We start from the raw sequence: 16700 nt of genomic DNA, 5'->3' as shown, positions 1-16700 counted from the left end.
AGATCTGCCTGTGTGGCAGCTCAGTAGCAACCACTTAGCGATGCACCAGCGATCCATATCGTTGTCAGGATCGCTGGTACATCACTAAGTGTAATGGTACCCTTAGTGACCATAGCAGATTAATAGTCCATCCCTCAGGACCTTGCTACACATGTGCCACCTCCCAGGAATGATGGAAAGATCTCAGGTAGAACAGTAGGTTACCAAAAAGAGGGAACTGTCAGTCAGAGACCAAAGGCTGGTGGTTGGTGGGGAAAAGAAGAAAAGAGGTTGCAAGTATTGGGTCAAACTTGTGGCTCATTTGCATGAAAATGATAACCTGTTCCTTTTATCAAACATTAAGTACACTGGATGAATTGTATGGATTGAACTATTATAAACCAAAAAAGGATTTAATTGAGCAACAGAAATGTTAAGGATTAAATATAGAAACTTTAGTCTAGCTCTACGTTTGTGGATAATTCCAGTGGAAAAACTGTATAGCTAATAAAGCAATTATACAATATAGAATCATAGAATCGTAGAGTTGGAAGGGACCTCCTGGGCCATCTGGTCCAACCTCCTGCTCAAAGCAGGATTCGCTAAATCATCCCAGACAGATGTCTGTCCAGCCTCTGTTTGAAGACTTCTATTGAAGGAGAACTCAGCACCTCTCGTGGCAGCCTGTTCCACTCATTGATCACTCTAACTGTCAAAAAGTTTTTCCTAATATCTAATCTGTGTCTCCTCCCATTCAGTTTCATCCCATTGCTTCTAGTCTTTCCTTGTGCAAATGAGAATAAAGATGATCCTTCTACAATGTGACAGCCCTTGAGATATTTGTAGACAGCTATTAAGTCTCCTCTCAGTCTTCTCTTCTGCAAGCTAAACATTCCCAAATCCTGCAACCTTTCCTCATAAGACAGGGTTTGCAGACCGGTCACCATTCTGGTCGCTCTTTTCTGAACTTGCTCCAGTTTGTTGATGTCTTTTTTAAAATGTGGCGCCCAAAACTGGACACAGTATTCCAGATCAGGTCTGACCAAAGAGGAGTAGAGGGCAATAATGACTTCATGTGATCTAGACTGTATGCTTCTGTTTATACATCCTAGAATTGCATTTGCCTTTTTTGCTGCTGCATCACACTGTTGCCTCATATTCAGTCTGTGATCAATTAGTATACCCCAGTCTTTTTCACATGTGCTGTTGCTTAGCCCTATTCCTCCCATTTTGTATATGCTTTTTTCATTTTTATTACCAAGATGTAGTACTTTGCATTTTTCCCTGTTAAAAACCATTCTGTTAGTTGCTGCCCACTGCTCCAGTTTATTTATATCTTTTTGAATCCTCTCTCTCTCTTCTCCAGTATTAGTTATCCCTCCTAGCTTTGTGTCATCAGCAAATTTAATCAATTTACCCTCAATTCCTTCATCTAAATCATTGATAAAGATGTTGAACAATACAGGGCCCAGAACAGAGCCCCGTGGTACCCCACTTGAGACATTCTTCCAACTCGATGTGCAGCCATTTACGACCACTCTTTGGGTCCGATCACTAAGCCAGTTATGAATCCACTTGACAGTTGCCTTGTCTATTCCATACTTAGCCATTTTTTCAATAAGGATTGTGTGAGATACTTTGTCAAATGCTTTGCTGAAGTCAAGATATACTATATCTACAGCATTTTCCTGATATACCCAATCAGTGATTCTGTCATAGAAGGAAATTAAGTTAGTCTGACATGACTTATTAGTTACAAATCCATGCTGACTCTGTTTAATCACTTCATTCTTGTCCAGGTACTTACATACATGTTGTTTAAAGGGAATCTGTCACCCCTTTTTTGAAATATCAAATAATGATATAATTCAATTGTGTGTCACATAAGGATTCTCTTAGTACTTTTGCTTCCCCCTGACCCCACACCTTTCATGCATAAATACCTTTTTTATAGCGGTTCAGATGTATGTAAACTGCCATGGTCCGGTCCGATGGGCAGGGCTTATTCAGCTGCTTCCCCCCTCCCTGTCTTGCTCTACACAAGAAGAAATGCGTAGAGCAAGACAGGGAGGGGGGAGCAGGTGAATAAGCCCCACCCAGCGGACCGGAGAGCGGCAGTTTACATACATCTGAACCGATATAAAAAAGGTATTTATGCATGAAAGGTGCAGGGTCAGGGGGAAGCAAAAGTACTAAGAGAATCCTTATGTGACACACAATTGAATGATATCATTATATGATATCTCAAAAAAGGGGTAACAGATTCCCTTTAATAATTTGTTCAAAGATCTTTCCTGGTATAGAAGTCAAACTCACCGGCCTATAGTTCCCTGTGTCCACCTTCTTCCCCTTTTTGAAGATAGGAACAACATTTGCTCTTCTCCAGTCTTCTGGGACTTCTCCTGTTCTCCAAGAATTTTCAAAGATTATGGAGAGGGGTTCAAAAATTTCTTCTGCTATCTCCTTCAGAACTCTGGGGTGTAATTCATCTGGACCTGGAGACTTGAATTCATTTAGGTTAACTAAGTGTTTCCTCACTAACTTTCTGTTTATAAATATCCTGGATTTTTCTATTCCCTTAATAAGACAGTGAAGAACCGTTGATGTTACATTTCCTTTCTGGGAGAAAACAGATGTAAAATAGGAATTTAAAAGTTCGGCCTTCTCAACATCCTGTCTTACCATTTCATCATTTTCATCATGTAAAAATCCTATAGCATCTTTGACTTTTCTTTTACTTTTCCTTTATTATTGCTTTTGACATCTCTTGCAAGCCTCAATTCAATGTCAGCTTTAAATATTCTGATTTGTGCCCTGCAATTTCTGCAGACAGCATTATATTCTTCTTTAGATATGCCTCCCTCTTTCCATTTTATAAACATTTCTTTCTTCCTTTTTAGCATGTGCTTAAGTTCTATGTTCATCCATCCTGGTTTCCTTAAACGCTTCCTATTCTTCCCTCTTTTCGGAATTGTTAACGATTGTGCTTTGAGAATTATAACTTGATTCAACCTTGCTATATGTATAGATTATGAAATATATTGGCTATTGTTTCTGGTGGACGTTTATTTATTATTTAATTTTAGATTCATATCAAGAAATTAATATTTTTTGTCACTCAAACTAATCTTATGTTTGCTACCATCCTCCTCCTCCTCCATATATAAATACCCTGGAAAGAAATATGTAATAAAGCTATTTTAACCCTCTAATGCAAAACCATGTACATGTACATTATTGTAGAGATTGAAGGAATATTAGCTGAGCATGTAGGAAGGCAGCACTTTTAAACATCGATTTCAATCTCTGAGAACAGCATTTAAATGGAACTGCCATCAGGCCCTTGCAGCACAAAGAGGGGTCCAATGGGTTATAGTGGCAATGGGGGCATCACTGCCATCTTTGTATTTCTCTGATGTTTAGTCGTAGCCATAGACTCCATAGGAGTCTGATATTTAAATATCAGACTGGTGAATACCTATCTCTTTGACTTTAAAATTCACGAGTGTCAGTGCTCTGCTGAACAGTTGCCCATCTTCTGTCTCTGGTCTCCTCACTGCCTCATCCTGTCTGTTTACGTGCCGGCGATCCCTCTCCCTCAGCGCTGCTGGCCTCACTATCCACGCCAGCTTCCAAGGTTGGGTTGCTTGTTTGAGGTTTGTACCAAAATACTAGGGTCTGTGCACGAACCCCAACCACGGACTTCTCCAGAAAGTTTGTGTTATTGTTTGGGTTAGGCATAATAAACATCGAGTGTCTCCCATGGTGTCATCTGTGTGACAGCATAAGAAACATGGGTGGCTCTGATCTGTGGTAAGTTAATTACCCCTGGTCAGAGCGCTGTGGTTCCCACGTTGTCATTCAGATGGCAGCACGTGAGCCAGCAGCTGCTACCAGAAGTAAAAAGGTTACCGCTGGTCACAGGCATTGGATGATGAGAATACTATTGTCATCATCCTAAACCAGATAGCAGCAAGAGCAGGTGAGGCTGATGAGAGTATTCATCAGCCGACGCCTGTGCAATAAAATTTTAAAAAGTGGCATAGTTTCCCCTCTATTTTTGATAACCAGAGCAGGTAAAGCTGACAGCTATGGGCTGAAAACCCCACATTGAAATACAATAAATGCCAACAAAAAAGAAAGAATATATAGTGTATTAACCCCTTAACGACCAGGGGTATTTTTGGTTTTACATTTTCATTTTTCCCTCCCCTTCTTTCCAGAGCCATAACTTTTTTAATTTTCTGTTTATATGGCCATGTGAGGGCTTATTTTTTGCGGGACGAGTTGTACTTTTAAATGACATCATTGGTTTTACCATATCATGTACTCGAAAACAGGAAAAAACTTCCAAGTACGGTGAAATTGCAAAAAAAGTGCAATCCCACACTTGTTTTTTGCTTGGCTTTTTTGTTAGGTTCACTAGATGCTAAATCTGACCTACCATTATGATTCTCCAGGTCATTACGAGTTCATAGACACCAAACATGTCTATGTCCTCTTTTATCTATGTGGTGAAAAAAAATTCCAAAGTTTGCTAAAAAAAAAAAAAAATTGCGCAATTTTCCGAGACCCGTAGCGTCTCCATTTTTCATGATCTGGGGTCGGGTGAGGGCTTATTTTTTCCGTGCCGGAGTGACATTTTTAATGACACCACGTTTGTGCAGATACGTTCTTTTGATCGCCCGTTATTGCATTTTAATGCAATGTCTTGGTGACCAAAAAAACGTAATTCTGGTGTTTTGAATTTTCTTCTCGCTACGCCGTTTAGCGATCAGGTTAATGCTTTTTTTTTATTGATAGATCGGGCGATTCTGAACGCGGCGATACCTAATACGTGTATGTGGGATTTTTTTTTTACTGTTTTATTTTGATTGGGGCGAAAGGGGGGTGATTTGAACTTTTAGGTTTTTTTATTTTTTTTTATTTTTAAACATTTTTTTTTTTTACTTTTGGCATGCTTCAATAGCCTCCATAGGAGGCTAGAAGCATGCGCAACCCGATTGGCTCTGCTACATATGGGCGATGAGCAGATCGCCCATATGTAGCAGATTTACTGCTGTGCTTTCAGCGCCGACCACCGGGTGGCGCTGAAAGCCTTATGCCTGGAACAACCATAGAGGTCTCATATAGACCTCTGGTTGTCCAGGCAACGTGACGCCGACCCCCGATCACGTGACGGAGGTCGGCGATGACGTCATTTCCGGCCCGGCGGCCGGAAATTCTATTTAAATGCCCGCTGTCAGCTTTGACAGCGGCATTTAACTATTTAATAGGCGCGGGCGGATGGCGATTCCACTCGCGCCTATTGCGGGCACATGTCAGCTGTTCATAACAGCTGACATGTCCCGGCTTTGATGCGGGCTCAGCGCCGGAGCCCTCATCAAAGCAGGGGAAATGTCTGATGACGGACTGTGTCCGTCATTGGACATTAAGGGGTTAAAGTCTAACAAAACCATAGCTTTTAGCTGCAGACAATAACAGACACTGGTGCCGTGGAAGGCCAGTGCTGGCCCTGGGGAAGGGGATCAAGGTTCTCCAAACCATTAAACTTTTGTTTTGTTTTGTTTTTTTTTAATGGTGCAGCACGTATATAAAATTCATTTTTATACGGCATTATTGTAATCCTGTCATCAAGCTGTGAGCATTACATTTGCTTCCTACTTTTGAGTATGCTGTTAACAAAATCAATGTTCTATTTTCAGATGCATATTTCTTAGAAATATTTATTACATGCAGGGTCACATGAATCTCAATAATCAAATGGATGTCAATAATTTATACATCAATATGTCAGTACAGAAGAATAAATGTGTTTTTACTTTGTAAAATGCTCTTCTTGCGCTTGTATGTAATATTATTATGATATGTGGTCAGGTGCGGCGCATCACCTGTGTGTAATAATTTGGGTAAGTAAGGCTTACATTTGTCTTCATTATAATCTGGCATCATGTCAAAGAAGCCTAAACTGGATTGATACAATGTCAACACAAGAGTGAAAAACCTATTTCTGCACTGCCTGCCCTCTTGAGCACTTCTTCATTTATTTCCCAATACTTCATTAATCATTGATTACATGATCATATCCCCTTTCATCTGCAGGTCTCCGAAGAACCCAGAACAGAAGATTATTAAACGAGTGATTGGTCTGGAAGGAGATATTGTAAAGTAAGTTTAAAGGCAAACATAGATGTAGCTTTTCTTTATACTTGCATGCAACACATATACTGTGCAGTGATTAAGAAGGGGCTTCCGAAAGGGAAAAAGAACATGAGAATACAGTATGTTTACTTATTATCAAAGACAACTGGAACTTCTAATTATGAGATGCATGCTGTATGCATAGTACATTGCATTTTTCCATACTCTATACTGATCTTATGCTTGTGTTTCCTTTAAAATGCAGATAACACACAAAATGCATAGCTAGAAAAACATTCATATTTTTTTTTTTTTACTAGTACTGACATATTATACACAAGGATGCAGAGAATCATATTTTTCATCAATTTCATATGCCCCAGTTGAGTTTACAGCCTATATTGTGGATGTTGTAGCCAAGGTCATAGCTTAAGGAATCTGAATATTTTTAAAATATACTATAAATTCTACAGACTTGCAAAGAAACTAAAATAAGTGGAGATAATACTTGTGATGGTTAACAAACCTATAACTTATGCAAGTCAGTAGTACTGCAAGTTTCTTTATTTTACTCATTTATATATCACCATTAATTCCACAGCGCTTTACAGACATTATTGGCACTGTCCCTGATGGGGCTCACAATCTATTCCCTATCAGTATGTCTTTGGAAGGTAGGAGGAAACCTAGTACCTGGATGTAACCCACTTGGAGGACGTACAAACTGCTTGCAGATGTTGTCCTTGGTGGGATTTGAACTAACCACTGAGCCACTGTGCCGCCCAAGTTAAGTCTTGTCCTCTGCAGATCCTTTTCCAGGCTAATTTGTGGTCCATATATGTCCAAAAAATTGTTTCAAAACCCGTGAGTCATTTATACAAATTAGACTGGAGGCCAACATCCAAGGTGTATGGCGGCCTCCTAATAGATGATGTCCGAGCAGAGAAGGGTCGGACAGTTGGAATTCAACCACATGATTCTTTTCATTCTCCTGCTAGATAACCTGCCCGGCAAATGTGTCTGACAGACTTTCTCTTCTCTCCTCACCATGAATGCCTGGTCAAAGTAAATCTTCATGTGTATGAGATATTCTAGACAGATAGTAATTGGCCAGCAGCTATTTAACCCCTCTCTGACATCTGACGTACTATCCCATCCATGGGACCCGGGACCCTATGCCCATGGACGGGATAGTACATCATAGCGATCAGCAGCGCTCATGTGGTGAGCGCCGCTGATCGCGGCCGGGTGTCAGCTATCACAGCTGACACCCGGCATTCTGTGTCAGGGGTGGTCACGGACCGCCAACAACATGTTAACCCCTGGCACACTGCTATCAAACATGATCGCAGTGTACCAGGGGTTTAGGGAAGCATCGGCAGGGAGGGGGCTCCCTCTGTGCTTCCCTGCGACCCCCAGCGCAGCGCGATGTACTGCGCTGCTCTGGCGGCCTCCTTCCCTGCAGGTCCCCGGATCCAAAATGGCGGTGGGGATCCTCAGGGGCCTGCAGGGAGCCGGCTTCCTCATTCTTGTAAAGCGCCAGCATGAGGAAGCCTCCAGCACTGCCTGTGACAGAACTGCCTGTGACAGTTATTTTCCCCCTGGGATATTGTAATAAAGTTAAAAAAAAGTGTAAAAATAATTTATAAAAAATCGCTAAATTAAAAAAAAATATTCCCTAATAAATTCATTTTTTGAAAATAAAAAAATAAAACAATTAAAGTACACATACAGTATTTAGTATCGCCGTGTCCGTAGCCCGCCCTATAAAACTATTCCCATTAGTTAACCCCTTTAGTGAACCCCTTAAAAAATAAAAATAAAAAACAAATCAAAAAATAATACTTTATTATCATACCAGCGAACAAAAAGTGCAATAACGCGCGTTCAGAAAGACAGATATAAATAACCATGGTACCGCTGAAAACGTCATCTTGTCCCACAAAAAATGAGCTGCTACATCAGTGAAAAAATAAAAAAGTTATAGCTTGCAGAATAAAGCGATGCAAAAATAATTATTTTTTATATAAAATTGTTTTTATTGCATAAAAGCGCCAAAACATAAAAAAAGACATAAATGAGGTATCGTTGTAATCATACTGACCCGAATAATAAAACCGCCTTATCAATTTTACCGCAGGCGGAACGGTGTAAACGCACCCCCCAAAAGAAATTCTTGAAATGCTGGTTTTTGTTCATTCTGCGTCCCAAAAATTGGAATAAAAAGCGATAAAAAAAGTCACGTGCCCGAAAATGGTACTAATAAAAACAACAACTCGTCCCACAAAAAATAAGACCTCACATGAGTCTGTGGGTCAAAATATGGAAAAATTATAGCTCTCAAAATGTGGTGATGCAAAAACTATTTTTACAATAAAGAGCGTCTTTAAGGCTGGTTTCACATTAGCGCTTTTTAAGCGCACGCACGGCCGGGGGTAGCTCCGCCCCCGAGCCGGCTCTCTGCCCGGCGTGCCCGCCCCTTGCTTGTAGCGCCACCTCCTAGCGGACAGCGGCGCCTGCGATCGGCGCACCCTATCTTTAGCATAGGGTGCGCAGATCGTGCGCAGGCCGTGCGCAAGTTGCGCTTTGACCTGCGCTGCGCACTTTTCACGGTGCGCCGTGCGCACCAAAATCCGAAAAGTTCGATTTTGGCGTGCGCGGCGGACCGTCAAAAGTGCGCAGCGCAGGTCAAAGCGCAACTAGCGCACGGCCTGCGCACGATCTGCGCACCCTATGCTAAAGATAGGGTGCGCCGATCGCAGGCGCCGCTGTCCGCTAGGAGGCGGCGCTACAAGCAAGGGGCAGGCACGCCGGGCAGAGAGCCGGCTCGGGGGCGGAGCTACCCCCGGCCGTGCGTGCGCTTAAAAAGCGCTAATGTGAAACCAGCCTTAGCACATGACAGCTGCCAAACAAAAACCTGCTATAAATAGTAAATCAAACCCCCTTTTGTCACCCCCTTAGTTAGGGAAAAGTAATAAAATTAAAAAAAATGTATTTATTTCCATTTTCCCATTAGGGTTAGGGTTAGGGCTAGGTTTAGTGTTAGGGCTAGGATTAGCGTTAGGGTTAGGGCTAGGGTAGGTCTGAGATTAGGGTTAGGGGTGTGTTGGGATTAGGGTTGGAGTTAGAATTGGGAGGTTTCCAATGTTTGGGCACATCAGGTGCTCTCCAAATGCAACATGGCGTCTGATCTCAATTCCAGCCAATTCTGCGTTGAAAAAGTCAAACAGTGCTTCTTCTCTTCCAGGCTCTGCCATGCGCCCAAACAGTGTTTTACCCCCACATAAGGTATATCAGCCTACTCAGGACAAATTGAAAAACAAATTTTGGGGTCCAATTTCTCCTGTTACCCTTGGGAAAATAAAAAAATTGGGGACTAAAAGATCATGTTTGTGGAAAAAATATGATTTTTTTATTTTCACGCCCGAGCGTTATAAACTTCTGTGAAGCCCATGGGGGGTTCAAAGTGCTCACCACACATCTAGATAAGTTCCTTGGGGGTCTAGTTTCCAAAATGGTGTCATTTGTGGGGGGTTTCCACTGTTTAGGCACATCAGGGGCTTTCCAAACGCGGCATGGCGTCCAATCCCAATTCCAGCCAAAACAGTCAAATGGCACTGCTTCCCTTCCGAGCTCTGCCATGCGCCCAAATAGTGGTTTACCCCCACCTGTGGGGTATCAGCGTACTAAGGACAAATTGCACAATAACTTTTGGGGTCGTGTTACCCTTGGAAAAATAAAAATTGAGGGTGAAAAGATAATTTTTGTGGAAAAATATGATTTTTTTAATTGTTCGGCTGTACGTTATAAACTTCTGTGAAGCCCTTGGGGATTCAAAGCTCTCAGCACACATGTAGATAAGTTTCTTGGGGGGTCTAGGTTCCAAAATGGTGTCATTTGTGGGGGGTTTCCACTGTTTGGGAAAACATCAGGGTCTTTCCAAATGCGACATGGTGTCCGATCTCAATTCCAGCCAAAAAAGTCAAATGGCGCTGCTTCCCTTCCGAGCTCTGCCATGCGCCCAAATATTCGTTTACACCCACATATGGGGTATCAGCGTACTCAGGACAAATTGCACAATAACTTTTATGGTCCTGTTACCCTTGGGAAAATAAAAATTGGGGGTGAAAAGATCATTTTTGTGGAAAAAATATGATTTTTTTAATTGTACGGCTGAACGTTATAAACTTCTGTGAATAAGTTCCTTGGGTGGTCTAGTTTCCAAAATGGGGTCACTTGTGGGGGGTTTCCACTGTTTAGGCACATCAGGGGCTCTCCAAACGTAACATGGCATCTGATCTGAATTCTAGCCAATTTTGCAATGAAAAAGTCAAATGGCGCTCCTTCCCTTCTGAGCGCTGCTATGCGCTGAAACAGTGTTTCCCTCCCACATATCAGGTATCATCGTACTCAGGAGAAATTGCTCAATAACCTTTGCAGTCCATTTTCTCCTGTTACCCTTGGTAAGATAAAAAAAATTGGACCTGAATTAATTTTTTGTGAAAAAAAGTTAAATGCTCATTTTTTTTAAACATTCAAAAAATTCCTGTGAAGCTCCTGAAGGGTTAATAAACTTCTTGAATGTGGTTTTGAGCACCTTGAGGGGTGCAGTTTTTAGAATGGTGTCACTTTTGGGCATTTTCTATCATATGGACCCCTCAAAGTGACTTCAAATGTGATGTGGTCCGTAAAAATAAAATGGTGTTGTAAAAATGAGAAATCGCTGGTCAACTTTTAACCCTTATAACTTCTTAAGAAAAAAAAAATTTGGTTCCAAAATTGTGGTGATGTAAAGTAAACATATGTGAAATGTTACTTATTAAGTTTTTTGTGTGCCGTATCCCTGTGATTTAAGGGCATAAAAATTCAAAGTTGGAAAATTGCGAAATTTTCAACATTTTCACCAAATTTCCGTTTTTTCATAAACAAACGCAAGATATTTGAATGAAATTTTACTACTACCATGAAGTACAATATGTCACGAGAAAATAATGTCAGAATCACCGGGATCCATTGAAGCGTTTCAGAGTTATTACCTCATAAAGGGACAGTGGTCAGAATTGTAAAAATTGGCCCAGTCCTGAACGTGCAAACCACCTTTGGGAGTAAAGAGGTTAAGGTATCGGAAAAGTTTTAGCCTATTAGAGCTTTTTCTGTTAATGGAGTAAGATTTCCATTCTTCTCTCATTTATAGGAGATAGGAGAGAGATTAGGGTAATTAATCATTTGTTGCTGAATTCTCCTGTACATTAAAGCTGAACATTGTGGGCCATCTTTGTAAAATACTTATCAACGTTCTCCAATATCTAAAAGTAGAACCCCTTGTCCAAAGAGGAGAACGCTTTTAAGTTCAGATCCCAGGTGTATGACTGTGGGTTTTTTTTAGAAAATTATACAACTTTAAAATGATTGCTGCATCATATATCTTCAGACGCAGAACAATCCCCATGCCTCCCAGCATCTTGGGGACTATAAACTCCTCATGATTTGGAAAGCAGCATGACTGTACCACTGGGCCTTATTTTGCACTCTCCCATGCTGCAAACACAGGCATATATGTCTTGCATCATTGAAGAAGCTCAAGAGTACTGAAGATGGATTGATCAAGTGATTTGGCTATCTCAGACCAGCACTTGTATTCTCTATAGCAAGAATCTTGCAATGCCATGTTTCTTGTCTAGGAGGTTGGCTACTGCTGATAGATTGCAGAGGTGGCCAATAATTTAGGCAATATGCAGGATATATAAACTAATTACAGCGCTGCAGGGCCAAAATGGTCATCTGGCAATGTCTTGTCGTGGGCCGCCTTGTCTGCTATGTTGTTAGCAGAATCGATGTTCTCAAGACACCCATACTGATGGAGCACAAAGTCGCTGACTCCGTCACTTACCGCAGCATGCCACGGTGTCATTACCAATATTAGTCTTGTAGTAAATCTTCCTTTCTTCCATCCTGGGTAATATTAGTAATATATCCCCATCTGGTGCTTGAGAACAGAGACAACATGGGCCTGTGTGATCTCAAACACCAGCACTGAATTTCAGCCCCAGTCAGTACCTGGCTGCATTTGTCATTAAATGCTGATTTTATAGCCATCCCAATGTAAAATCAGTGTTTTAATCTTGTGTTGCAGCATATTCTAATTAGCCTGACTAGTCATAAGGATGAGCACTTAATGCTGAGCAACAGAGCCGAGCCAGGTGATTTCACGCCCACAGAGGAGTGGTCATAGTCTCTGTAGTTCCCACAACCTCCTCCCTGGTAGCTGCTATGACTTTCCCTGTGTACAGTGATCTGCCTTTGTGCCACTTTAACAACTTTTTAAAATAAGCCATGGAAACATATAGAAGACTTTTGTTTATTTTTTACACAATATATGTTATTAATCAGTAAATTAACAATATATTTCAACCATCCAGATTCTGGTTGTTTCCTACATCATTCTCCATTTATTTCTGAAAAGATTTAAAATGCCTTTGATCAATACTGAACATAAAGAATCTAGGGTATATGTGTATATATGCACACAGTATACGCCAGCCTTTTTATATTCAGTACTGAACAAGGAGCTTTATTAATGGGTAAAGGTATTGTCTCATCTTCCTTCCCAACAAGGTAATTTCACCACATTTTTCATGTTGAAGACAATGGAATAGTGGCTGCATAGCGGAATAAAACATTTTTATTTTTCTTAATTTTCTTGTGTCTGAAGCGGAGATATTAGTAATTAAAGTAATGGCACCAAATGAGTTAATCTATGTTATGGTCAAATGGGTGTTGACAGGTAGGAACTCAAACTGGGAGAAGAAGTACTTGTCCTCCATGAAAACTGTTTAAAACCCACTTGGACTTAACTAAAGTTAACTCAATGGGTGCCAAATACTTTGATTGCTAATATCTGCACAATGGATATTCGACATTAAAATAAAAAACTCAAATGTTTTATTCCACTCTACAGCCACTATTAGATTGTGTGTCCAGTTCATCGTGCTTGTAAAAAATAGCAATACTGCATTTTGCCCTCTATTAAAAATCTTCTCTGTTCACGAGAACAGAGAGAATTGTAATTTTATTGTTTACTGCCTATTGCCGAGGTTACCGGCCGCTTAGTATGTTATCTAGAATACAGTACATATTTACATATAAATGACGCTGATGGCCAAATGATGCATTTACATGAGGAAATCTGAAAGAATCATTTTCAAATGTGCTTTGAAAATCTTATTCACTTTTTTACTACGGTGAATATGCAATGTAAGGGATATTGTAAGTTGAAATGCAGCTATGCTGTAGGTTAGCATCATAAAATCTGTTTTAGTAAATGCAATGTAATTATATCGTAGCTTTAGAATTTTAGTGCATTGTGTCAAACACTATTTATTTTGCATCAAAACAAACAAATAGCATATCATTATGTAACTTTATTTCCTATGACATTCTCTGCTGTAGTGTTTGTCGTACTGAAGCTGAGCATTATAGAATCGAATCACAAAACAAGTGCGCTTATCTATGTTTCACATAATGTCACATCACGCATCCTAACTTGTAATTTGTGCTAAGGTATGATTTGCACATACAGTTTAAAGCTCTGGCATTGCACAACTGGGACCTTGATTAGAGTCTGAATTGCAATCTTTGTTCAGTGGTTTAGGTACTATGTAAGATCCCGATGTGGCCATTGCAGTCATCAAAAATCCATCTTGGATAATTTGAGATGACACAGTTACACAGTTACTGGAGGTCTTTACTCACAGATTGATTTTAGAAGGAGAAAAGTGGACACTTATCATTTTATGACCTTGATAAAGATATTTTCACAAGTCAGATTACTTCCTGAATGTTGGGTTGTCTTTTCCGTGGATATATTTGAAAGAATAATTATTATATGCTTAAATAAAAAAGTTAAAAATGTTTTTTTTAAAATGTATTTGGGGAAAATGCTTCAAGGGAAACTGATAGGTGATACATGCTGCCCAAACTGGGATGGTAGCTGTGGTCTAGGTACTCGTCTCCTGCACCCTGGTATGTTACATGAAAGTGGGGGTGCTGGCTGGATGTGTGGGCTTGTGTTGTAGGGGCGGAACGCCCATGCAGACCGCATGTAACAGATGATGCTTGTTTGCCAGGACTAAATTTTAACCAGTTCATGAAAGGAGACCACCATTTAACCCCTTTCTGTCATGTGACATACTATCCCGTCCATGTGCCCTGGGACTTAACTCCCAGGGATGGGATAGTACGTCACAGCGATCAGCGGCGCCCACGTGGTCAGCGCCGCTGATCGCGGCCGGGTGTCAGCTAGCTAATTATCACAGCTGACACATGGCACAATGTGTCAGGGGCGGTCACGGACCGCCCCGACACGTTAACCCCTTGTACACCGCGATCAAACATGATCGCGCTGTATCGGGGTTAAAGGGAACCATTGACAGGGAGAGGGCTCCCTCTGTACTTCCCTGAGCCCCCCACAGCAGCGCAATGTGCAGCGCTGCTGCGGGGGGCTCCATCCCTGCAGGTCCCCGAATCCAAGATGGCGACCGGGACCTTCGGGGGCCTGCAGGGAGCTGGCTTCCTCAGTGCCTGCAAAGCGCAGGCATGAGGAAAGCCTGTGCAGTGCCTGTGACAGATCGCTGATCTGTCACAGTGATCTGTGATGTGACAGATCAGCGATCTGTCACATGACAGGTATGTCCCCCCTGGGACAATGTAATAAAGTTAAAAAAAAGGTGTAAAAATAATTTAAAAAAATAGCTAAATAATTTAAAAATAAAAACAAATATTCAAATATTCCCAAATAAATTCATTTTTTGGAAATAAAAAATACAATAAAAGTGCACATATTTGGTATCGCCGCATCCATAATGACCCGCCCTATAAAACTGTCCCACTAGTTAACCCCTTTAGCAAACCCCTTAAAAAATAAAAATAAAAAACTAAGCAAAAAATAATGATTTATTATCGTACCGCCAAACAAAAAGTGCAATAACGCGCGATCAAAAAGACGCATATAAATATCCATGGTACCGCTGAAAACATCATCTTATCCTGCAAAAAAATGAGCCACTATACAGCATCATCACCAAAAAAATAAAAAAGTTATAGCTCGCAGAATAAAGCGATGCAAAAATAATTATTTTTTATATAAAATTGTTTTCATTGCATAAAAGCGCCAAAACATAAAAAAAACGACCTAAATGAGGTATTGCTATAACTGTACTGACCCGGAGAATAGAACTGCTTTATGAATTTTACTGCAGGCGGAACGGTGTAAACGCACCCCCCAAAAGAAATTCATGAAACGCTGGTTTTTGTTCATTCTGCGTCACAAAAATCAGAATAAAAAGCGATCAAAAGATGTCACATGCGCGAAAATGATACCAATAAAAACATCAACTCGTCCCACAAAAAATAAGACCTCACATAACTCGGTGGGTCAAAATATGGAAAAATTATAGCTCTCAATATGTGGTGATGCAAAAAACTATTTTTACATTAAAAAGCGTCTTTTAGTGTGTGACAGCTGCCAAAAATAAAAACCACTATAAATAGTAAATCAAACCCCCCGTTATCACCCACTTAGTTAGGGAAAAATAATAAAATTAAAAGAAAATGTATTTATCTCCATTTTCCCATTAGGGTTAGGGCTAGGGCTAGGGTTAGGGCTAGGGTTAGGGCTAGAGTTAGGGCTGAGATTAGGGTTAGGGGTGTGTTGGGGTTAGGGTTGGAGTTATAATTGGGGGGTTTCCACTGTTTGGGCACATCAGGTGCTTTCCAAACGCAACATGGCATCTGATCTCAATTCCAGTCAATTCTGCGTTGAAAAAGTCAAATGGTGCTCCTTCCCTTCCAAGCTCTGCCAAGCGCCCAAACAGTGCTTTACCCTCACATATGGGGTATAAGCCTACTAACGACAAATTGCAAAACAACTTTTTGGAAAATAAAAAATTGGGGGCAAAAATATCATTTTTGTGGAATAAAATATTTTTTTTATTTTCACGCCCGGGCGTTATAAACTTCTGTGAAGCACTTGGGGGTTCAAAGTGCTCATCACACATCTAGATTAGTTCCGTGGGGTGTCTAGTTTCCAAAATGGGGTCACTTGTGGGGAGTTTCAATAGTTTAGGTACATCACTACTTCCCTTTTGAGCCCCGACGTGTGCCCATACAGTAGTTTTCTCCAACATATGGGGTATCAGCGTACTCAGGACAAATTGTGCAACATCTTTTGGGGTCCAATTTCTTTTTGTTACCTTTGCGAAAATAAAAAATGGGGACTAAAAGATCATGTTTGTTGAAAAAATACGATTTTTTTTATTTTCACTTCCGGTCGTTATAAACTTCTGTGAAGCACTGGGGGGTTCAAAGTGCTCACCACACATCACCTAAGTTCCATAGGGGGTCTAGTTTCCAAAATGGCATCACATGTGGGGGGTTTCCACTGTTTAGGTACATCAGGGGCTCTCCAGAAGCAACATGACACCCGCAGACCATTCCTTCAAAGTCTGCATTCCAAAACGTCACTACTTCCCTTCGGAGCCCTGACGTGTGCCCATACAGTAGTTTTCTCCCACATATGGGGT

The 16700-nt window shown here is 40.8% G+C and overlaps 1 protein-coding gene across 1 annotated transcript in view; it reads left to right on the top strand.

Annotated features, from left to right (window-relative positions):
* The window catches only part of IMMP2L (inner mitochondrial membrane peptidase subunit 2), a 1728396-nt gene that overhangs the window by 1091632 nt on the left and 620064 nt on the right, over window positions 1-16700 (top strand). The window contains exon 4 of the mRNA XM_073573288.1: window positions 6082-6147. Within this exon, the coding sequence (XP_073429389.1) occupies window positions 6082-6147 (66 nt within the window). The remainder of the gene's footprint in view (window positions 1-6081; window positions 6148-16700) is intronic.

The sequence above is a fragment of the Dendrobates tinctorius genome, unplaced genomic scaffold (assembly GCF_039654945.1).
Source record: "Dendrobates tinctorius isolate UK_male_01 unplaced genomic scaffold, ASM3965494v1 ptg000035l, whole genome shotgun sequence".
NCBI classification, from domain to species: Eukaryota; Metazoa; Chordata; class Amphibia; order Anura; family Dendrobatidae; genus Dendrobates; species Dendrobates tinctorius.
Note: the sequence above shows the minus strand (reverse complement) of the source record. Positions and strands in the feature narration are given on the sequence as shown.